Raw genomic sequence first — 22137 nt, 5'->3', positions numbered from 1 at the left:
CAAGTGTGGTAGGCGGCAGCGTAGTTTACGGTTGTTCACCTATTGAAAACAGTGATCATCTGGTTTGCCATCCATGGAATACCCCCACGTTGTTAATGCAGCAGTAGTCTTGGGAGATTAACTGTAGAACTTTGACAAAGTTAATGTAGACTCTATCTACAATAATCTAGCGAACATCCTTTAGGAGGCTGGGAACCTTTTACAGTTCCAAAGCAATGCTTTTGAATCTACATGTGTGAATGTATAAAATGGCCTAATAAATATCAAGCTCCATGTTCCTGGTCTCACTTGTTTCGTATGTGTTTCAGGAGAGCGGCCACCCTGCTGACGGCTCGCCAGGGCATGATGTCGGCACGAGGAGACTTCCTCAACTACGCCCTGTCGCTGATGCGCTCCCACAACGATGAGCACTCAGATGTGCTTCCTGTGCTGGACGTGTGCTCACTGAAACATGTGGCCTACGTCTTCCAGGCTCTCATCTACTGGATCAAGGCCATGAACCAGCAGACCACGCTGGACACCCCACAGATGGATAGGAAGAGGTAAATGGAATTATTGGTTAGCCGTTGCTTGAGACACTCTGTGACTGACTGATCAGAACTAAGAACCATCAGATTTAGCCCATATTGTAAACATAGTTTTTCTAATCCATTTAAACTTCTATTTGCAGGAATCGTGAGATTTTGGAACTGGGTTTGGACAATGAGGATTCTGAACATGAGAATGACGAGGACACCAATCAGAGTAAGTCAGATAATTTTTATTTATTTATTTATTTATTCCAGTGAGAGTCAAGTTTGTTCCCCTGATGTTTTGCTAGTGATGTTAAGGTGTAAGTTAATCGGTATATGATGATATTCAAAGAACCGTTAGGTGTTGAGGCATCTGAAGGCAGCCACAGAAGAAGGGCAAATAGACAGAAACGAGACAAAAAGAAGATGGCAGCTCGCAAAGGTACAGGTCAGAATAGGCAAAGACAGACGCAGCATGTTAACTCCCTTTTTTATAACATATTGATTATCTGCTTTGCCTCTATCAGTTGATGATGATTGACAATCCTTATACTAACAGTTGCCATTTCTATGTCTCGCCTCAGGTTCAACTCTGCAGGACAAGGATGAAGACCCGGTTCCTGCTGAAACAGGTCAAAACCATCCCTTCTTCCGCCGCTCTGACTCCATGACCTTTCTGGGCTGCATCCCACCCAACCCCTTTGAGGTTCCCTTGGCTGAGGCCATTCCTCTAGCAGACCAGCCCCACCTCCTGCAGGTCAGACTTTGCTGCTAAACACCTGTTTAGAGTGGAAGCACACAACAGCATTTCTTGAACTAGTTAAGTACCGAAGTTGGCATCCTAATCAGATGTTTGAGATGTCTGAGATTTTTCACCCTAGTCTTGAAAATTTGTGTTGAAATCCTGTGGGTGAACTCTGTCAAAAGAAGAGTTCAATCACTGAAATGATAGAATTAGATTTCAATAAGGTTTCTGACAAGCTAATTAAAACTTTTAAAACATACCTGTAGACAAGATGGACATAACTGACAGCATGATGTCATCCCATTGCCAAAGAGCCTCTGTAGCTTCACTCTGAGCTTTATTTTGCTCTTTCTCTTGCAGCCTAATGCCAGGAAGGAGGATCTGTTTGGTCGTCCCTCTCAGGGCTTGTACTCCTCCTCTTACATGGCAACCAAAGGCCTGGCCGAGGCGAGCATGGACAGGAACTGCCTGGAGGTAAACATGGGCTCCTCTCTACCCTCCTCCTCTCAGGTATACCACCCCTCTTCACCGGACAAACACACTGGCAGCTGTGTTCTAATATCCACAGAAAACTAACACAGCTTGCTAATTTGACAATGAAATGACACAAGTTTTAAGGAATCTGTAAAAGCTATCCAGGATTCATGATTTCCTCTCATCTCTTCTCAAAGAGCATTGGAAAGGGTCTGTGGTCCCACCCCCCTCTTACCTTGACCCTCCCACATGCTGGAGTGAGCTGAAGACAGAAGGATGTGAGGAAATAATGGATACTTTGGAGAGTTAGAGTCAGGGTGTTGTTTTTTGCATACACAGAGTCATGCAAGTGTGGATATTGGAACACAGCCAGTCTTCTGGCCCATTTCCATATTTCCATTCTTTCATCATCAAACTGTCATCATCTCGACAAATGCGCCTGTTCACATCACTAAAGAAAATGCCCTGAATCCCACTAATACAGATCCTGCCCACTAAGATGTCTTACTCGGCCAACCTGAAGAATGTGATGAGCATGGAGACTGGCCAGCGGAGCACTGAGGACCAGTCGCTGGCGGAGCAGGAGCTGGAGGCTTCAAAGCCAGGCCCCTCGCCACACGACCTCGCTGCCCAGCTGAAGAGCAGCCTGCTCGCCGAGATCGGCCTGACCGAGAGCGATGGACCTCCTCTTCCATCATTCAGGTACCGACCACCAGTCTGTGCTTTACACTCGCTTAGCTGTGGTGGACGCTGAGTGTAAATACAATGAAATTTCGTCATCTGGGCTTAGCCTGCCCCCAAAGAATAACAATAACAGTTACAGTGCAGCAGTTATCCAGATATCATGATATAAAAATCCAAATAAAAACAATTCTCAAACTGTAACACCTACTAGAACTGGTCCTGGAATGAGCTCAGGTATGAACATCTTCAAAAAATTATACACGAAATACTGGACAGAAAAGACTACTACTAAGACAGTAGTCAGGGTAGTGGATTGTGTGTGTGTGTGTGTGTCCAGAAAGGCTGAATTCAGCCAAGCAGTAGAACTTTTTTTATGTGTTTTTATGTATTTATTTTTATACCAGTGGTTGTTTTTACAGGCATTCAGTATGGTGTTCTCCCTGATGGTAGTCTAAAAACCTAATAAGCTATTTCTGTAACATGTTGATAAAAATGACTCTGGAAGTATCAGAAAGAGCTATCTCTCTAACTGTCCTCTTTCTGTCTAGACCCCACTGTAGTTTCATGGGGATGGTGATCTCACACGACATGCTGCTTGGCCGCTGGCGTCTGTCACTGGAACTCTTCGGTCGTGTCTTCATGGAGGATGTGGGAGCCGAGCCTGGATCGGTATGTTAATATCTCAACCTTCATGTACATCTTAAAAAAGAGTAGCTATAGTCACTATACCGCTCTCCCTTAACACCTGTAAAATGTGTTTTAATTGCCCAGACTGAATCTGTCCTCAGAGAATAAATGAATAAATATTTAAATAACAAGATTTTGGAGTTGGTGGGAGCCAGGAGGTTAGAGAAGCGGTGACTGGTGACTGGAATTGACTGAATAATGCTCTTTCCTCCCTCAATAACTACTGCCAAACAAGACACTGACACACCTGGGGGTTGCTGAAGATTGTTAGATTAAAATAAGTTTTTTTTTGTCCCAGATCCTCACAGAGCTGGGCGGCTTCGAGGTGAAGGAGTCCAAGTTCCGCCGGGAGATGGAGAAGCTGAGGAACCTGCAGTCCCGCGACCTGGCCCTCGAGGTGGACCGCGACCGCGACCAGCTCATACAGCAGACCATGCGGCAGCTAAACACACACTTCGGCCGGCGCTGCACCACCACACCTATGGCCGTGCACCGGGTGAAGGTCACATTCAAAGACGAGCCGGGCGAGGGCAGCGGCGTGGCGCGCAGTTTCTACACCGCCATAGCCTTGGCCCTCCTCTCCAACGATAAGCTTCCCAACCTGGACTGCGTTCAGAGTGTCAGCAAGGGCATGCAGGCCAGCAGTACGTGTCATCACGATTACAACTCAAGTATGACGATATATAGAAACTATATCATGGAACTTGATTTCATTGATATATGCGATGGCATTTTTGTGATACTGAAATCAGTTATCACTTGGGTGAAACGCAGATATGTCAACAACAAATTCACAGATACACCTGCTCAAATATGTGACTGTGGTTCTGTTTGTGTGTGTGTGTGTGTGTGTGTGTGTGTGCACGTGTGTGTGCACGTGTGTGTGTAGATCTAATGCAGCGTTTGAGGAACAGAGACCGGGAAAGAGAGAGGAGAAGTGGAGGGCTTCGTGCTGGCTCTCGGAGAGACCGAGACAGGTGAACTCAAGCTTAAATGTTCCCCTTTAAAAATACAATTTTAAAAAGCCTCTCCTGTCTCATTACTAGACTGAGACTGTTGCTAACTCGTCTGTGTGTGTCTGTGCATGACAGGGACTCGAGGAGGCAGCTGTCCATCGACACCCGGCCTTTCAGGCCTGCATCAGAGGGGAACCCCAGCGACGAGCCTGACCCCCTGCCTGCACACAGACAAGCCCTGGGGGAGAGGCTGTACCCACGCGTTCATGCAATGCAACCGGTAACAAACCTTCATCTGGTAGAAAAATCTTCCATAAACTCAGGCAGCTTCAGCTCATATTGAGAAGATATTTGACTTTAATGGGGTTGAGAGCCATGGTTCTCTCCCTACAGTGGAAAAATCTTAACAACCAGAATTGGGTTTTATACACAACTAGTTCTCTCTGGTTGTCAGGCCAGTACAGGACATCAGAGTTCAGTTCCAAACTGAGATAAGCACTATTTTGAAAGTGACTTTCACTCTTACAAACTGATTGTTTGTGTCAGTATAATTTATTATGGACTATTATTATTATTGGCCAAAGATCTTTTCTTACAGAAAGGGTATAATCCATAGTATTTTTAAATATTGAACTGTAAACATCAGGCAACATGCCATGCTGATGACATTTTCTATGATTGAAATCCATAGAATGTAAACATCAATGCGTTTGTCTCCTCAGGCGTTTGCCAGTAAAATCACAGGCATGCTGCTGGAGCTGTCCCCAGCCCAGCTGCTGCTGCTGCTGGCCAGCGAGGACTCTCTCAGGGCCAGGGTCGAGGAGGCCATGGAGCTTCTCATCGCACATGGAAGGTATGATAACATATTCCGTCACACAGACACATGGGCACAAACAAAGCCACAAACCACATCCATTGTTCTGCTCTCCATGCCTGTGACACTTCAGTACTGTCCCAAAAGATGGCAAACAAAATCAAAATGAACTTGTCACCAAATTTCCTCGCGTCATGAATGGTATTACGTTTACAGTTAACACCATGGTACTGATTTTGTTGCAACTCTGCATTCAGTTTGACAAATTGTAACTATAACTCTCCTGTCTCTTGTCTCTCTCAGGGAAAATGGTGCTGACAGCATATTGGACCTGGGTCTCCTGGAGGCTCCAGAGAAAGCACAAGTAAAACCAATATCTTTGTTTCCAGTTTATACTGTCTCAATACGTTCACATTCACTTTTAAACAGTAACATACCAATACAGCCCTGGATATCAGTCAATCTTGCAACACTTACACAATTCTCCCCTTCCTGCTGTTTTGTGGTTCTAGCAGCAGGAGAACCGTAAGCGTCATGGCTCAACCCGCAGCGTGGTGGACATGGAGCTGGACGACCCAGACGACGGGGACGACAACGCTCCTCTCTTCTACCAGCCCGGCAAGCGAGGCTTCTACTCCCCCCGGCCCGGCAAGAACACAGAGGCCAGGCTGAACTGTTTCCGCAATATTGGCAGGTAATGGATTGTCTGCTTAATGATTGTTTAGTCATATTTAGTTTGGTGCATTAGAACCTTCTTCAGAAGAGGAGGATGTTAGGGTGAGTGTTTTCAAACTTCAGACCTACATCTTTGTCAAAATAGGAAACGTGCATGTTTTCTACTCATTACAGCCTTATTTTCCATTAAAGTAATAAACCGCAACATTTTCCTTAAATGTCCATCTTGCTTCCCTCTATTTTCTATTGCTATAACACAATAGTGATTCAACTGATACCCAGTTCATGAAAGGTTTTACATTTGCTTTTATGATTTTTAACAGTACAGAATCAGTAGAATATACTTTTGCCGACCAATGTTTTTGTTCCTGCCCATTTGATAGACCATTAGATTTAGAAGTTGAACCTCAAACAAAGCGCTAATAATGGAAAAAGCATGGAGAGACTGTTTGGGCTGACCCAGTATCTTACTTGATCAATATATAATTAAATGACACTGTAATTATTTCACCTTGGATTATATTGAGGACTTGATTACTTTGTTGAGGACAAGTGTATATATGAAATATTTTCTTTTGTCTCCAGAATACTTGGGCTATGTCTGCTGCAGAATGAACTCTGCCCAATCACATTGAACAGACATGTCATCAAGGTGCTGCTTGGCAGGAAGGTAAGAGGAAGTGCCTTATTTCCTGCACCTAAAATAGACCCTACTACATGATATTGTTTTTGTTTTTTTAATGGAGTTGCTAATGTATTGAGAGGAATTGTATGTGTCTGTTATTGCAGGTGAACTGGCATGACTTTGCCTTCTTTGACCCGGTGATGTACGAGAGCCTGCGGCAGCTTATCCGCCATTCACAGGCTGGCGAGGCAGATGCAGTGTTCGCTGCCATGGACCTGGCCTTCGCCATCGACCTCTGCAAAGAGGAAGGGGCTGGACAGGTAATGGACTAGAAATAGTATCCATCTCCAAATGTAATTTTCAATAGTAATTGTCGGCAATTGATTTCAGACCAACAACTGCTGTGTAAAAGAGCTCTGAAAGATGACCTCTGGCACTGTTTTTGTAGCACTGACCAAACGCCATGATCCCAGGCTCATTTAACATTACAGGAGACCCATTTTACAGCCGAAAACATTTGATCAAAATATTAAATAATACATAATTCAGACACATATTCAGATTTATCACTCCTTATTATGTAGTGTAATATTTAAAAGTCTGAATGCAAAGATCAGTAATCTGTGAGGAAAATGCTATCTCTTCCATTGGGCCTGTTTTTCCCATGTTGGGTCACATATTTTCCGTGCAGAGCATTCATACAGTCAAAAGTACGACTCATGGTTGTACATACAATACAAAATATAACCACTTTTGAAAGCAGATTCTGAATATTCTAAAAACCGTAGTGAAAGATTTGTCACATAGAAATAATTCTGTGGACTGAAATAATAGATTGATTTCATAGACAGCGTGATGGTTCTTGATGCCCTGTTGTCCCTGGTTCCTCCAGGTGGAGCTGCTGTCTGGCGGGGTCAACATGCCAGTGACGCCCCTCAACGTCTACGAGTACGTGAGGAAGTACGCAGAGCACAGGATGCTGGTGGTGGCCGAGCAGCCTCTCCATGTGAGTCAAACACCCTCACGAGAGTTATGATGTACTTATTACACAGCTCCAAAGACATGGACATGAAAAATATTCATACCAATTGAGTACTGTTCGTTTTCCATGCTCACACCAAGTGTTGTTGTAGTATTCATACCGGTTATATGTTGCTCTCGTGTCTCCAAGGCGATGAGGAAGGGTCTGTTGGACGTGCTTCCTAAGAACTCCCTAGAGGACCTGACAGCCGAGGACTTCAGGCTGCTGGTCAACGGCTGTGGAGAGGTCAACGTCCAGATGCTCATCAGCTTCACCTCCTTCAATGATGAGTCTGGTACGCTGCTCTGTCTGGATCCTCTGTTTCCGATATCTGCATCTGTCTATCTTTCTATCTTGTCTCTGTGATTTGCAGTTGTACATTTTTTGCTGTTAGTATAGTGGGAAAAGATTTCTATTTGCTTCATCCAACAGGGGAAAATGCAGACAAGCTGCTGCAGTTTAAGCGCTGGTTTTGGTCCATAGTCGAGAAGATGAGCATGACTGAGAGGCAAGATCTGGTAAGTCTCTCTAATTAATTTTATGTAATCTCTTGTTTGTATGTATTTTATGTAATTTTAAAAAAAAATCTTTTTCTTCTTGCTCATTATGCTCATTAAAACACTGTAAATAGATAAGTATTTTTGCCAAATGCTTTTTATTTGTTTTCATTGGCAGACAGCATGAAATATGGCCAAAATTAGGGAACGCCAAAAAACAAGAACCACTTTTCCAATATTAATCAGTTGTTGTAATCAGTTTTTTGGCTGATGTTTTCATGCGTTCAGGTAGCCTATTTTTTCTCTTCAACCAAGCTGATGGAAAAACTTAATTTTCCATTCTGACATTTCACAAGTTTGCTTAAAATTCAGTTGCCGGTTGAATGGATACATGGTGATCGTGACTGTACTTGAATCTTTTTCCTCTCCTCCTCCACCTCAGGTGTACTTCTGGACCTCCAGCCCATCTCTGCCAGCCAGTGAGGAGGGTTTCCAGCCGATGCCCTCCATCACTATCCGGCCTCCGGACGACCAGCACCTCCCCACAGCCAACACCTGCATCTCGCGTCTCTACGTGCCACTCTATTCTTCCAAACAGATTCTCAAACAGAAACTCCTGCTAGCCATTAAAACCAAGAATTTTGGTTTTGTGTAGAGGTTCGACAGAAGAGTTAAAAAAAAAAAAAAACATACAGAAAAATATGTTTACCGTTGTGTAATACTTACCTAGCTCCATTTTTGTAGATTTATTTTTTGTCTATACAATTTTATGAAATTCGACATACTGTCGCTATCTCCCCTGGCGGTAATATTTGTTTGTGTTGTGAACACAAACGGCTTGTTCTTTTTATTTTAATTTTTTATTTTTTTCTTTTGTGTTTATGAAGAGGTATACAGTCCAGAACATTCCTGCATTGGCATTGTAAAGATGTAAAGCCCACAGCTCTGCTCTATTGGCTTGACCTTTACTTCCCAGGAATTTGGCTTGACAGCAAACTGTCCGCCGAAACCCAGCCAAAGATGACAGCAGTAGAAGTATTTAAAATAAAAGAAGAAAAGAATACACACTGTGATTATAATTTTTTTTTTCCTGCCCTGAAAAAAAATACTATCACTGACAGTTCACTGCTGCCTTTGTGGAAAGTCATTTTTTCTTGTATAGGGGGAGTAGGGAATTTCAAAATAAACTTGGATGCAAATTAGTCATCTGGTCTTTATTTTTCATTGCTTAAATCTCATGTTCATCTCAGCTTGAACAGTGTACAGTCCTGACTTTGGACTAAAGGTTTATTCACAGTGCTACCTGTATGTTGGTGTTAGAATGGCCTACCACAGGCTTTGGTAGGGAATGAATGTTACATTTGTGTGAGACAAGTTGGCGTAGTTTTTTGATAAATGTTGCAACAAGTAATGGAAATCCTGCGCTCTACGCTTCTCTTTGAAGATTTGATTAGACGGAACATCTTATGAATCTCACCCTACAGTCACGTTCTATTATCTATCAAAGTCATGCTTTGACCTTTTCCATCAAAATATACTGAACTGTAAATACTCCCTTAAGAGCCAAAGAAGCCCTTCTTTGGCAGGCCATCAAGATTGCACTGGACAGAAATGAAATGCAAATGGATCAATATTGCCATACTGTATCCACAGGGACTTGGGAAATATATCCCATGTAAAATGTAGACATTTCTATTTCTAGGGGAAAGAAACATAATGCAATGTAAAAGATCCTGCAAGGTCTCCATTGGCATTCTCATTGTTCAAATCTGTTTCAAGAAGAGTCATAATGCAGGAGTTGAGACAGACTCGACTTCCTCTGGAGGTCAGAGAAGAATGATTGTAACTGGAAGGTTGATGTCGGGGAAAGTGAATGAACCCTACCCCCCTCCAGCATCAACTACCATCAAGCTGCCCTAGAGCAAGACACTTAACCCCCTGCTGTTCCAGTGCAGCTGTCCAGCGGCCTACAGGAGAAGACTGGCAGCACCCTAGTGTGAATGTGTCAAACTGAATGAGAAGTGCACATGCTCAGTGAATCTTCCCTGATTGTCTTGTAGTCTTGTACTCAGGGGACCTGCAGAACATAAAACGCATTAAATGTAGGTATTTGTTCTTATCAAGACAAAATATCCAGGAAAAAGATATTTGATGAAATTATTGAAAAACTTATGGCATATTGATGATTGAGAATTCAGATGTGACTTACTTGCTATTATTACTCTATATACTCTATATTACTCTATATTACTCTGTTAGGCAGTATGCAGTACATTTTAATGGTAAGTGAACAAGGCTCTGAGTTATACTCTGTAACTTAGATTGTCTACATAGATTCTGTATGGATGGATGGACATAGCCAGTGCCAGAGTAAATATTATACTGTTTTAGCGTATCTGACAAATTATACCATAACTATCAATGTCCGAATATTTTAAAATAGAAATTTTTCCATCTTTGACTAGGACACAAATCTTTTTTGAATCGAGACATTTGGCCAATCAGGAGTGGGGACGCCATAGCCCCGCCCTTTTCATTGGAGCTGTCATTGTCCGTACTGTCATTGCTACCTTCAGGCGGTGTAAGAAATATTGCAATTATGAGTAGAGTGCACATGAACGACCCAGAAGAGTTGGTATATGAGACTGGGAAAGTTGGAATCTTTATGATATACGAGCCCGAAATGTGACATTTAGGGGACGTAGAGCATGGAAGTCCTGTCAACAATTGATAGCAAAAGTGACACAACAGCTGTTGGTAAATTGAAACATTTGTGCCTGGTGCACATTTTCTCTTCTTTATTTTACCGCTACAACACAAAATAACAATGGGCCGTTTTATTTCTAAAATGAAACAATAATCACTAAAAACGACTTTTGTCACAGGGGCCACGTTTTATTATTTTCGACGAAAAGCACTTGAATGCTACAAGCATAGGCTACAACTTTAAATGTGGGAGGGCGCAGTTTACGACGGACATGAAGGCAGCGTTTCTCCTCCAGTCACAACGGAGCCATATGAGGTGAACCTGCTTTGCCCGCGGTCAAGCTTCACACTGGATGCATTCATTGTAGTGGTCAGCCCTAACGGTGGCCTGGTATCCTTACGATGATACTAGCTCGTTAGCGTGTCAACGCAACGTGTAGAAGTTTTGGATTTGGGTAATGTTAGCTAGCTGCTTGGCTAGGCGGATGTTGCTGGCAAAGCAGGTGATGACTTTATTGTTTTCCATCATGTCGAAGTCGTCCCGTTATTTTTAGCTAGCATTGCAGGCTAGCCTAGCTAATAGTGACAAGCAAGCGTGACTAATCGGTCTGTTGTTAGAAAAACAATACAAATGGAGCAGTGGCAGGACGCGGCCTCTCGGCAGGTCAAGCTGCTTACAAATCGACTGAATGAACTGTTGTCAAACGGCCTGGAGCTGCTGCACTCCGAGCTCGGCGTGGATTTGGGACTGAAGCCTGAGCTTATTCCGCCATGGGTGATCCTCTTAGCAGCATGTATCGGGCTGGTGCTAATGGTCGCTCTGTGGGCCTCAGCCTGTCGGGGTCTCTTCAAGAAACGACCCACTGTAAACACTGTGGACGACGGCATTCTCATCAAGCCGGGTGTCACCAAGCCTGTGATTAAATCCGAGGAGCAGAAGAAAAAGAAGAAAAAGGCAGACAAGGCATGTAAAGAAAACCACTCGCATCATGTCCTAGCTTGATACCGTTAGCAAGGCTAGCTATCTGGCTAACATCTCACTGACAGGAACAGTTGAATCATGGCTAATAAGCTAGCTAGCTTGCTTCCTGCTAACTTAAGCAGCTAGTGGCCTTGCTAGGCTAGACTTTGGTGACGTTAGACATGATACTTGCTAAAAATGAGAATAGCTCGACAGATACTTGATCTTTACTTTATTATAGCCTTCAACCTATTGTCCTCACTTGTGCACTTCCAGAAAGCCCAGGCAGCCCAGCCAAATGGGAGAGCTGTCGCTGAACCACAGGAAGAAGCCATGCTGTCAGAGGAGATAGTGCCACATCACCAGCCGCCTCCACCAGAAGTCAAGGCTGAGAAGGCTGCAGAGGTAACTAGCTGTGGACAGAAGTGAAGGCAATGCAAAGAGAAACGTAAACTAAAGTAAGATTGCAAGACATGTACCAAAATATGGTGACCTGAACATCTGGGCACAATTGACAATGTTTGTGTAAATGGCTGTATTTAACTGCTATTGCTTGTGAATCTTATCGACACGTTTTGTGGGTCCTCCCCTCTCTTCATTGAGAAGCAGATGAGAGTCCACCATGCTTTTCTCTCTGTCGTCGTGTGATGATGTGGCCGGACCAGCTGGCAGTGTTAGGTTACCGTCTTAACTTGCAGATGCAGCATAATCCTGTAGGATGGCTCCTGACTTAGGGCAGTGTCAGGTGTGGTCCGTTCATCAAATGCCACCTTCTAGAAACCACAAAAACAACGCAGACATAGCTGTTGGAGACATTTATTTACTCATCAGAGTTGCAGATGTATTTATAGAGGAAATAATGCAGACAGCAGCAGATCAATGGTGCCTTACAAAAAGGCCATGTTACAGATTTAGGAAGTCTTGGACAGTGTCTGTAATTTCACTTATATATAGACGTGGCTTCAGCTTGCTGATTTGATTGACTGTCTATGGCTCAGCATGAGGTCACTTGTCCAGTCGCTGCTCTTAGAGGTGAAATCCTGAATGTTGTATAGTATCTCCTCTGTAGTCTTAAACTGCCCTCTGTTTCTTTAAAAGCCCAGCCTCACCATACCACATGCTCTTTCAGGTACAATGGCTTTCTTTTATACCTTTTCCCCCTCTGTTTCTGTTCTTCCAGATAAAGAAGTCCAAGAAGAAGGCCAAGCAGGCCGTGAAGGAGACCAAGACCGTGACTGCAGATGGAAAAGAACCAGAGGAAGGTGAAATGTTATGAATCATATAGTCATTTTTGAAAGTGTTTTGTTCTACACAGTCTCTGGATATTATTCATTGCTCTCTCCGTTCTCAGTCATTAAGCAGAGCTCCATTGATTTTTGATATGTCACTATTTTCAGCAACCAGGTCATTGCACTACTTAGGAAACAGCCAATTTTTGTATTAACATTGTAATGCATTCAAATGTGGCTTTGGTTAAAGACTGGTTTATCATGGTAGAATCAGGCTATGCTTAGCTTGCATTTTCCCCACAGAAACATATTGATAGTGGAGTTGAACAGGCTCTGTGTCAATTCCTTTAAACCCCCTAATCCATACCATATTTCCCCACTAATCCCATACTATATCCTTGTGGTATTTTGCAACTAATTCTGCACTGCCCTCGTGTTTTTTCTCAGGCACGTGGGAGACCAAGGTCAGCAACAAGGAGAAGCGTGAGCAACGCAAGAAGGACAAGACTTCCAGTGATGGCTCAGCCAGTCCTGGAGGAGGGGACACTCCTGTCAGTGCTCCCCCAGAGCAACCCAAGGCTGCTGCAGCCCCCGCACCTGCTGGCCAGAAGAAGAAGAAAGGTAGCTAGGAGCTCTTTGAAAATTTGTATTTTCATTTAGGTCCTGTTTTGTTTCTCTCAAGAGTTCTTCTTAGTTGCAAAGAGGGAATGAGCTTACAAGGTTTTGTGTTTGTGTGTACACACACACACGTGCACACACACACTCACACACCACAAACCCTCCAGACCATCTTGGATAAACAGCCTAATTTGGCATCTAGAGAGAGACAGTTCCATCTCTTGCTTCTGTAGAGTCTGTTGTTGAGTTCGGCTGGTCTCTTGTTGACAAGATTGACTATAAATACTGGCATTGGGGGAATTGGTTAGAGTCTCGAGTGAGTTTTGTCTCGCTAGCTGAGGTGTGTGTGCGCATGTGCTTGCATGTGTGCGTGCTCCCTTCACAAACAGGCTAACATGGAAACTGTACTCGGCTTGTAATGACTCTACCTTTCACCCTTTATTCTCAGGGGAAACCACTAAAGTGAAAGCAGAGAAAGTTGAGGCTGTTGTATCTCAAGGTAATACTCTGCACCAGAGAAACACTTCACACAGTCACTGATTACCAATCAAGAAAGATGCATGAAGCATCATATCTCATTTATGACTCATTTTAGTTAATCATGAGTTAATATGCTTCTCAGGGAACTCTCTATTTTAAGTGTGTTACCAATCTGATCTGTGTGTATTCTGGCTGAGTATCAGGTGTTTCTCTCTTGGTATTAGTTAACAGCAGCGAAGCGGCCGTGGTGGCTGCTGGTTTGACTGACAAGGCCGTCAAGGTCCCCGCTCGCACAGTTGGTCCAGACCCGGGCCACTGGTCAGCCACCCGGGAAACAAAACCACTGTGGGGAACGGAGCTTGATGGTAAAACTCAGAAGCTATGCTGCCATGTTAGTGCTTGGTTGTTGAGCCTGTGATGGCTTCATGTGTTCAGTGTAATGCTTTGAAGCCTTGTGGCATTTCATGAAGCAGTTTCATACCTGCTAACCACTACTATACATTTAAGTATTAGAGGCTGTCTGATTATTTTTTTTGAAGGCCAAGTCTTAGAAGAGATTAATGATTATAATTGGCCTTTTTAAAAAAAAAAAAAATGCAGGCTAACTGAAAACACAATAAGATGTAGCTGCAGGCCTCTGCTGTCATCCACCACCACCTTAGACCTGCTCATTTGTAATAGGCTAAAATTTGTGTTACATTTTTCAACAAATTAAATGAAGTAGCATTTTAAAAAACATTGACACATCAATTTTGTATGTGAATGTTTGCTAAATGTGGCATATGGAAAAATGTATTTTAATTAATCTAGCACTCAAAATTTTAAAATATTTTTTCCAAAATATTCTCTAGGCCCTTAAAATGTCAGGTCAGCATTTTATTTCCAACTTGGTGAATTGACACGCCCAGAGCGAGGACCTGTGTCCTCCTATGTAACCGTGGTTGTCATGACTGTTAAGAGGACAACATGAAACAAACAGGCCAACTAAGGTTTTATACACACCTGATCTAAGAATAATTGTTATTTTGAAATAAACTCTGAGCCATAGTTTGGACCTGCAGTCATGCAAGTGAACTTACTAATAGAATTACCAGAATCATGATAGAATTCTTACATTTCTGTGTAATTAATTAATGAATCGCAGAAATGTCATGTCACTTAATGTACATGTAGCGCGAAAGATTCAATTAGTGCTTGTGGCCACTTGATTTCTCCCAGTCAGACTTTGTATTGGAGAGCAGTGCTCTGCAAGCTGAGAGGTACGTAGAATTGATCAACACTGCAGTCTCTAGTCAAATGTTGAGACAACTGTGAACAATGTCAGGAATCGCTGTTATTTATTTTCAATGTTACAGAGCATAACCAATCCTCATCGCATCCACTGATTGCCAATTGTTTACAAATGATTTTTTTGGAGCTAATTGATCAACCAAACTGAATTGGTTGACCTCTAGTTGATATTCTTGAACAGAGAAGTTTTAATGTCAACTCTGAAATGTGTTTCAGGGTCATGGACTGTGATTGAAAGTGGGGTGAAGACATCAGACCTAAATCTAGTGTCTTTCACTGGACTGGGAGTTGGTGCCGCTGGTAAGTGGCACAAGCTGATGATGGGATGAGTCGAGATTTAACTCTGTTCATACCACTAGATGGTGTAGTTCCCCAGACCAATCGCTGCCTAGCAGGTTGAATTAGTGTGTTGTCTGTCCTTGTAGAGCCGAAGCCTAGGACCGAAATGCCGTGGCTCAGCCAGCCCCAAGTGGAGGATGAGTGGTCCGGACTGAGTAAGTCCAAGCCTAAGATTTATTTGTTGTCTAATGTAACTTCATAGCCATGATAATCCCTCACCGTTTCAACTATTTTCTAACTTTGATGGTTTGTGTTTTTCAGATGGCAGTTCAGTCGACCCCAGCTCTGACTGGAACGCCCCCTCTGAAGTCTGGGGCAACTATGAGGAGCCCACTCCTGAGCCCCCTGCCCCGCAGGAGCAGCCCCTCCCTGAGCCTGCCAAGGTTAATCTGCTGAGCAGAGCAGCTGTAAGTATTCCCAGGCTTGGGACAAAACTTGGCATTATGGGAGTTACCTAGAACTTGTAAAAATAACAGCCTGGTAATTGATGATTCCTCAGGGCTCAGGCCCCAGGACAGCTGTCCCGGTTCTTCCCCTCAAGAGTGGCCCTGCTGCTGACAATAATGAGTTGATTAAAATAGGTTAAATATACACACAGTCTTTGTTTTACTTTTGCTCTTTGTTTGTTAAACTAAGGTGAAATTCGGCCTCTTGGTGGCCAATCTACCAGTTATCATTTGCCTTTAACCACACTCTGCAAAACAGACTGGTTTGCTCGGTGTGTAGCTCAGACTCCAGTGCAGTAGAGGCTTGTAAAGAGATACTGCCACATCCTGTTCATGTTCGACACCAAGCCACGACGGTGAAATGTTCCAAACTATAGCTTCTGCTGTACTGGACTGCATATCTCTGTTTAGTAGTGTTGCATGTTGCGGTGAAAATTTTATACCTTTTCGATACTACTATGTAGAACACTGTTAAATGTAACATTTTTAACAATGTTCAATACTTTAAATGAATGCATCATGCTGTGGTAAAGCCTTGGTGAATCATGTTGCGTAGTATAATTTGATCCAGGATGGACAGAGACAAACAACTAATGCTACAAACCAAACCATTTGTGAAGCAGTGTGTGACACAGAGTTGGCAAGAGAAAGTGCCATAAGTGACCAGAAGAAGTGAAAGTGTAATCCCTTCACGCCCACGGCTCCTCTACTAAACGGTTTCAAGGAATGAAGTTTGGGTGTTTGCCTACCTTGCAGACCAAAATGTCAAGGAAAAAGAAACAACAAAACCTGTGTGAGCGGCGTTAAAGTCCATTCAGTGTAACAGAGGAAAAACTACAAACTGAGCCAAACGTTTGACTGACTAGCTGCTTGACCTTTACAGGCATAATTTAACAGATTAGCAAACTAGGTTAACTGCATGTTTGAAAGAATTGCTTTGCTTAGAAAAGCAGCCTCATTAGCTAGATGATTTTTTCTGTGCTTTAAAGGTTAATTAGTATTCATAGGAACCTATGTATGTTTGCTATCAAAATACCTTTTTAAATAATTCAATAATTAACTCTTGCCCAAAGTCCGTGTCCAACACGCAGCTTCAGTAGCTATAAATCCTTTTTTAATCTTTTAAATTATGGTAAAATGTTATTGATCTGATTGATCTTAACATATTGACCCTTTTTAAAATCTCAAATTCGGGCTAAATCAAAGTCATATTAAAATGATGCCATCAGATGTAATACATTGACTCCGTTTTAGTTGGTATTAAATAGTGTGATGCTAAACTTGTGTGACAGCACTGCTCTCTAGGGGAGGATTTTGCTGTTTAAATATTTAGCATAAATCCACTCCACCCTTCATACCAGTTGAAGATGTTTTTCTGTAGTTTTAATTCAAAATGAATATTGATGTTCGTGGAAGTGATGAGATTAGAAATGCTCAGAGGAATTTTAATGCTTTGATAGGTGTTTGCTGCTCTGCTCTGCACTCTGCATTCTAGTGTATTCTGTTGTATTTTGTCTATCATCTGTTTCTATTGTCTTTTGAGTCATGTTGTATGTGCATGTTTTCCTCAGGATGAGGATGAGGAAGAGAAGGACAAGGTAGAGACTGCTGGTGATGGAGCAGCTAAAACTAAAAAGAAGAAAAAGAAGAAGAAGAAGGCAGCTGAGGAGGGAGGAGCTGCTGGCCAGGTAAAACTTCTGTAGTAGTGATAGACACACACACACACACACACACACACACACACACACACACACACACACACACACACACACACACACACACACACACACTGTGCAGGGATGGATGTGTTGAGACTTAAGCACATGACCACCTGAAATAAACAAAGTTGTCACACTGCAGTCTGCAGTTGAATGGAAACTTAGCTTGTGTCCTGATTTTCTCAGGAGGGAGAGGAGGCGGAGAAGGAGGCGGCCCCCGAGGCTCCGGTGAAGAAGCAGCAGCCCGTTCAGGAGAACGCTGCCGCCGTCCAGCCTGTCAAAGCAGCTGCCGTCGAGGTCAGTGTGGTTAATGTTTGAGGCAAGGAGCGCATCATGTAAAATTCATTTCCCTGCAGTAACCAAACAATAATTCAGGTTCTGTGATATTAACATTTATACTGGACATGACTGAGGCAGCACAACTGTTGCAAAAATGATCATCCTGATTTTTTTGCTAAATTATGTCAATAGTGTGATCATGATTATGGTGTGGTCAAAAATCTCCCCGTTCTCACTCCCTTTTTAGGTGAGAGCAGAGCGACCAGTGAAGGACAACATATCCCAGAAACCCCCTGTCACACAAGTGCCACAGAAGCCAAGTGACGGAGAGCCCACTGCCAAGCAGAACAACCTTCCTGCTCCAACACAAAGTAAGCTTGAGACTCACACGTTCACATGTTAGCCTGCCAAATATATAAAATACCAATGGCTTCCTGAGGGCATCACATCAACTGGCTGACCCCCAATTCCAAGTCAACCAATATTTTGAATAGATACGATAAAATTGATTGTCTCTTTCACGTAATGCTTCAAATGGATAGAATAAATTTCACCATAATGTGTGAATATTGTGTATTTCTATAAATTGGAGACTTTAAAGTAGTAATCTGCAATATCCTTCCTGGGGAAAATCCTCTGCTGCAAGGGAAATTATGTGTTTTACATTTCTAGCAACAGCAGTTTGTTAGGAAACAATAGAAGAAGAACTGGGTAGTTAGAATGAGCAGCGATAGCCACCATGGCTGAACAGACAAAGAACAGAGCGCCACCTACAGAAACTCGGATTTTCTGTTGATGGAGTCCAAGGAACAAGACGTCACAGTACTGGACACACTGTTTGATTGACAGGTGATCTGTGGGAAGTGCAGTGCAGAAACACCACAGCAATGAGTGATTGAATCACCAAAGATGATAATAATGTTAATTGCTGGTGTCTTTAAGCAGCAGGACAATCTGTTTACAGGTAAATGGAAGTTTATCAGCTGCTCGTCTCCCTCCTCTCGCTAGATGTCTCGGTCCAGACAGGTTGTGTTGAAGCTGGCAGCTTTACTTTGTGATTTACGGAGGTGGAAGAAGTGACTGAGGCCTGAGAATTATTATTGCCAGATGTCAGCTCTGTTCAGTTTGAAAGGCCTTTCCCAGCACCTTGAGCCCCAACCAGTTTTCTTAATGTAAACAACATAAGGCGCTGTAGTGCTGTCCCTTACTCACCCCAAACAGGATTCACCTCGCTGTAACTCGCCTCCTCTCTTGCCTACAATAAGTAAATCTACACCTGAGGACTCAAACTTGCCGTTACCCAACTCAGGAAACTTTGAATACATGTTTATTGTTGTATGACTAATCTGATTGTTTTTTTTTTTTTTACCACAGAAAAACCTGAGGAGAGCCAAGCCCCCAAGCCAGCGAAGAAGAAGAAGGCGAGGAGAGAGACATGAGACAGAGTCTGCAGACTTCTGTATGCAAAAAGACTCCATATCCTGTTTATGCAACAACACCTTTTATGAAGAGAACTTTGAACTAAACTCTACATGATGGACTTGTCTTAAAAACCTGTCTGGAAAAATCAAAAGACTTCTGAACCTTGACACACGTTGAGCGTCAGTGGGCGGATCACTCAAAACTGAACCTAGGCGCAGTGCGAGCTAATGTAACGCGGTGTTAACGACGATTTTTCAATTATGCATTCGATTCACTCAGATTCTGTCTTCTAATTCCACTGAATCAAGTAACTGACTGATCTATGAAGGAGCTGTACTGTAATTATTAGAAATGTAGAAAATACTGATCATGTTTAGAAAAATTTTTGATGTTGTGGTGGCTAACGGCTGTGAGATTTACTGTGTAGAAAACGAAACGGTCCACAACACGCTTCAGGTCACATCAGACTTTAGCCCATAATGTCCAACTGGCTTTTTGCTTTGCAGTCTTTTTACTTCGCTCTCTTATATAGTCGCGAGCCACACTGGTACAGTGAGCGCTGCTTGGGAAATACAGATGTCCTGCAGAAGCACTACCGGTACATCAGATGTTTTAACAGCGATCGGAGGCCAACGATGACTTCGGCTCAACAGGGTGTAAACATTACAGAAAGTACACATAGAAACGTATGCGGTTTTAAAAACAAGGCATGAGCGCTGTTAGATGCAGAAAAGGGAACCGTGTCCGTTCTCTATACTTTTTGCATTTCTATCTGTAACTGCGATGGAAGTTTCACTCGACTGAATCCATCCGGTTTGTCCCTCGTCTGATTTTGTGCTGCTGTACGTACTGAGAGAATCGTTTCCTTGCTGTTACTTTTTTTTCTATGTGCGACTACTTTGTGGCCAGAGCCATCTAGGTGCTTCAGATCTTAGATGTACCATTGCAGTGTCATCATCATCATCATCATCATCATCATCATCTTCATAATTGTCCACCTGTGGTTGATTCAAAAGTCTTCAAAACCTTTTGTAAAACCTCTTTGTAATAAAAGAAAAGCTAAAGCCATATGTAAAAAGACTAAATAAAGGCCCGTTTTTCTATATTTGTGATTTTTTTTTTTTTTTTTTATGTAGATGTAGCACACTCAGTTTTTGGGTCAGCAACCCACTACTGTCTGATGATTAATGGGACAGGATGGGTATGGATGAAGCAGGTCATTTGTGCTATTGTCACTCACAGGGGCAGAGTTCATTATCTTAATCTGCAAGATATTTTAACCATCAGCATACAAGACGAACAGCATTTCATCACAGTTTGGCAGGAGCTTCTGATTTTGAGGCATTGGCCCTGCAGGCGCTTGAGAAAAGGAATGACAGTAGCCATATAATAATCTTAGAGTAGCATACAGAAATCACAGGAAACTGTCACAGTAGGAATATAGAAAAAATATAGGGGCCATGAGGTCACTATAAACTCACTATTATGAGCACCACACTAGAAGGCCCTGTGAAATATTGTAGGAATATTACAGGAATTTTCTGGTTATAGCATAGGAGATCAAAAAGTACTGTATATCATCATACTATAAAGCAAGGGATCTCTGTCTGTATGCGTATCCTTCGCATATCTCAAGAACCGTTCGTCAGATCTACTTCACACTTGGCGGCTGTATTGCTGAGTACCCAAGGACGTGCAGTGTCCCATTGGACACGCGACACGTTCAATATTAATAAACTTTGAATAAACAAGCGAATAGCCCTCTGTGCAGCAGCGGGGCTCAAAGCGAACGGGCACTGCACTAGTATATATCAAGTATGATAAGGTCACTGGAAACTCACTGTTGACCACCACAGACACAGTCTGAGTGCTGTAATAATATTTTAGAGTTCTAATGTGTCTGTAATTAGCAGGTAAAATGTATTTGCATAATGGATTTACATTTCCTGTCCGTAACATTCTGGAAAGTACGGGTTACATCACCGAGCTGATCCTCTCTAGCGGGTCACATGCTCCGGTGTTTGTCACTTGGACAGAGTTAACGGTGCCGTTAACGAGCTCCGTCAAGTTGCCAGAGTTAGCTGGAATACGGCCGGAAGCAGGACGATTTTGCCTTCAAAATAAAACTAGCTAAACTTTGTCACGGGTAAAACGTGGGTAAAACAAACATATGTATCGGAATGTAGAGAACATTAAAAAAAAAAAAAAAAAAAGCTATACAATACTTTGATAGGCTAAAGAAGACAGCACCAACCCGAGTTTAAGCACTCTGTTAGTTTCAGAATTATTTTGAAGAGTTTACTCATCACTTTTAAAGCATGAACTTGTGTAGTTACAGAAGGCAAGTTAGTGTTTTCCCCAGAATTGTATTTATGTCAGGATGGAAAAAACATGTCTCATTCAGTTCAAGGTAATGGCTTCCCATACATACACAATCAGGGTAGCCTAATATGATGATACATTATACAATAAACATGCAGTCAAACAAGCAGCATTATATCCTTCACATTGGAGATGGACACTGACTAGTTGATATCCAAACTGTAACAAAAGGACAACATCAAACCAATATGTTGATAACATATATTGGTCTAACCATAATGCTATAGGCTATCCTGTAAAAAGAGCATTTTTTCAATTGTGTAGTTTGCAATACAAAAAAACAATAACAAAAAACAAAAATTCAGTACGCATTAATCATGGTTTTATTTTGAAACGTCTCACCGGAAGTGTCATGTTATTACACTGGCCAGTTTGACGCAGCACCGTTAATCCGTTCACGGTGATCTCGGACAGGTCGGAGGCAGACGGATCTCTGTCGTCATTCCTCAGTTTGGACCGACGCTCGGCGCTGCTCTGCTCTGCTGTGCTCTGCCCGGACAGCGGATCCTTCATCACACAGAGCGACAGATCTGTAAATGAAAGCGCAGCTGTGAAAAGCAGACAGGTTTCCAAGATG

At 42.7% G+C, this 22137-nt stretch overlaps 2 protein-coding genes across 9 annotated transcripts in view; both read left to right on the top strand.

Moving 5' to 3' along the window:
* The window catches only part of ubr5 (ubiquitin protein ligase E3 component n-recognin 5), a 38956-nt gene extending 30064 nt beyond the window's left edge, over nucleotides 1–8892 (top strand). The window contains exons 43-60 of one of the 7 annotated variants that reach the window (XM_071534354.1): nucleotides 312–542; nucleotides 671–744; nucleotides 1097–1269; nucleotides 1618–1731; nucleotides 2216–2433; nucleotides 2964–3084; nucleotides 3401–3743; nucleotides 3992–4079; nucleotides 4194–4338; nucleotides 4781–4911; nucleotides 5176–5236; nucleotides 5391–5566; nucleotides 6133–6217; nucleotides 6337–6492; nucleotides 7065–7178; nucleotides 7344–7488; nucleotides 7626–7711; nucleotides 8133–8892. In XM_071534354.1, the coding sequence (XP_071390455.1) occupies nucleotides 312–542; nucleotides 671–744; nucleotides 1097–1269; nucleotides 1618–1731; nucleotides 2216–2433; nucleotides 2964–3084; nucleotides 3401–3743; nucleotides 3992–4079; nucleotides 4194–4338; nucleotides 4781–4911; nucleotides 5176–5236; nucleotides 5391–5566; nucleotides 6133–6217; nucleotides 6337–6492; nucleotides 7065–7178; nucleotides 7344–7488; nucleotides 7626–7711; nucleotides 8133–8345 (2674 nt within the window). In that variant the 3' untranslated portion in view covers nucleotides 8346–8892. Of the gene's footprint in view, nucleotides 1–308; nucleotides 543–670; nucleotides 745–1096; nucleotides 1270–1617; nucleotides 1768–2215; nucleotides 2434–2963; nucleotides 3085–3400; nucleotides 3774–3991; nucleotides 4080–4193; nucleotides 4339–4780; nucleotides 4912–5175; nucleotides 5237–5384; nucleotides 5567–6132; nucleotides 6218–6336; nucleotides 6493–7064; nucleotides 7179–7343; nucleotides 7489–7625; nucleotides 7712–8132 lie in introns of all 7 variants that reach the window. The other 6 variants (XM_071534353.1, XM_071534352.1, XM_071534349.1 and 3 more) reach the window with 6 other exon arrangements.
* A 1823-nt stretch (nucleotides 8893–10715) lies between these two features.
* On the top strand, nucleotides 10716–20267 carry LOC139656744 (protein LYRIC-like). 2 transcript variants are annotated; one of them, XM_071534359.1, is made up of 13 exons: nucleotides 10716–11360; nucleotides 11634–11762; nucleotides 12538–12619; nucleotides 13034–13207; nucleotides 13653–13703; nucleotides 13909–14049; nucleotides 15191–15274; nucleotides 15400–15468; nucleotides 15575–15720; nucleotides 17331–17447; nucleotides 17664–17774; nucleotides 18004–18127; nucleotides 19131–20267. In XM_071534359.1, the coding sequence occupies exons 1-13, from the start codon at nucleotides 11028–11030 to the stop codon at nucleotides 19193–19195; spliced, it is 1626 nt and encodes a 541-aa protein (XP_071390460.1). In that variant the 5' UTR covers nucleotides 10716–11027; the 3' UTR covers nucleotides 19196–20267. The 2 variants fall into 2 exon arrangements, with proteins under 2 accessions (XP_071390460.1, XP_071390461.1); XM_071534360.1 differs by lacking the exons at nucleotides 13653–13703; nucleotides 13909–14049.
* The last annotated feature ends 1870 nt before the right edge of the window (nucleotides 20268–22137 follow it).

This window comes from Centroberyx affinis, unplaced genomic scaffold, assembly GCF_046629955.1.
Source record: "Centroberyx affinis isolate AG114_WGS23_722 - 3 ecotype Tasmania unplaced genomic scaffold, CSIRO-AGI_Caff_v1 ptg002522l_1, whole genome shotgun sequence".
Lineage (NCBI taxonomy): Eukaryota > Metazoa > Chordata > Actinopteri > Beryciformes > Berycidae > Centroberyx > Centroberyx affinis.
This window is presented reverse-complemented; position numbering and strand designations above follow the sequence as displayed.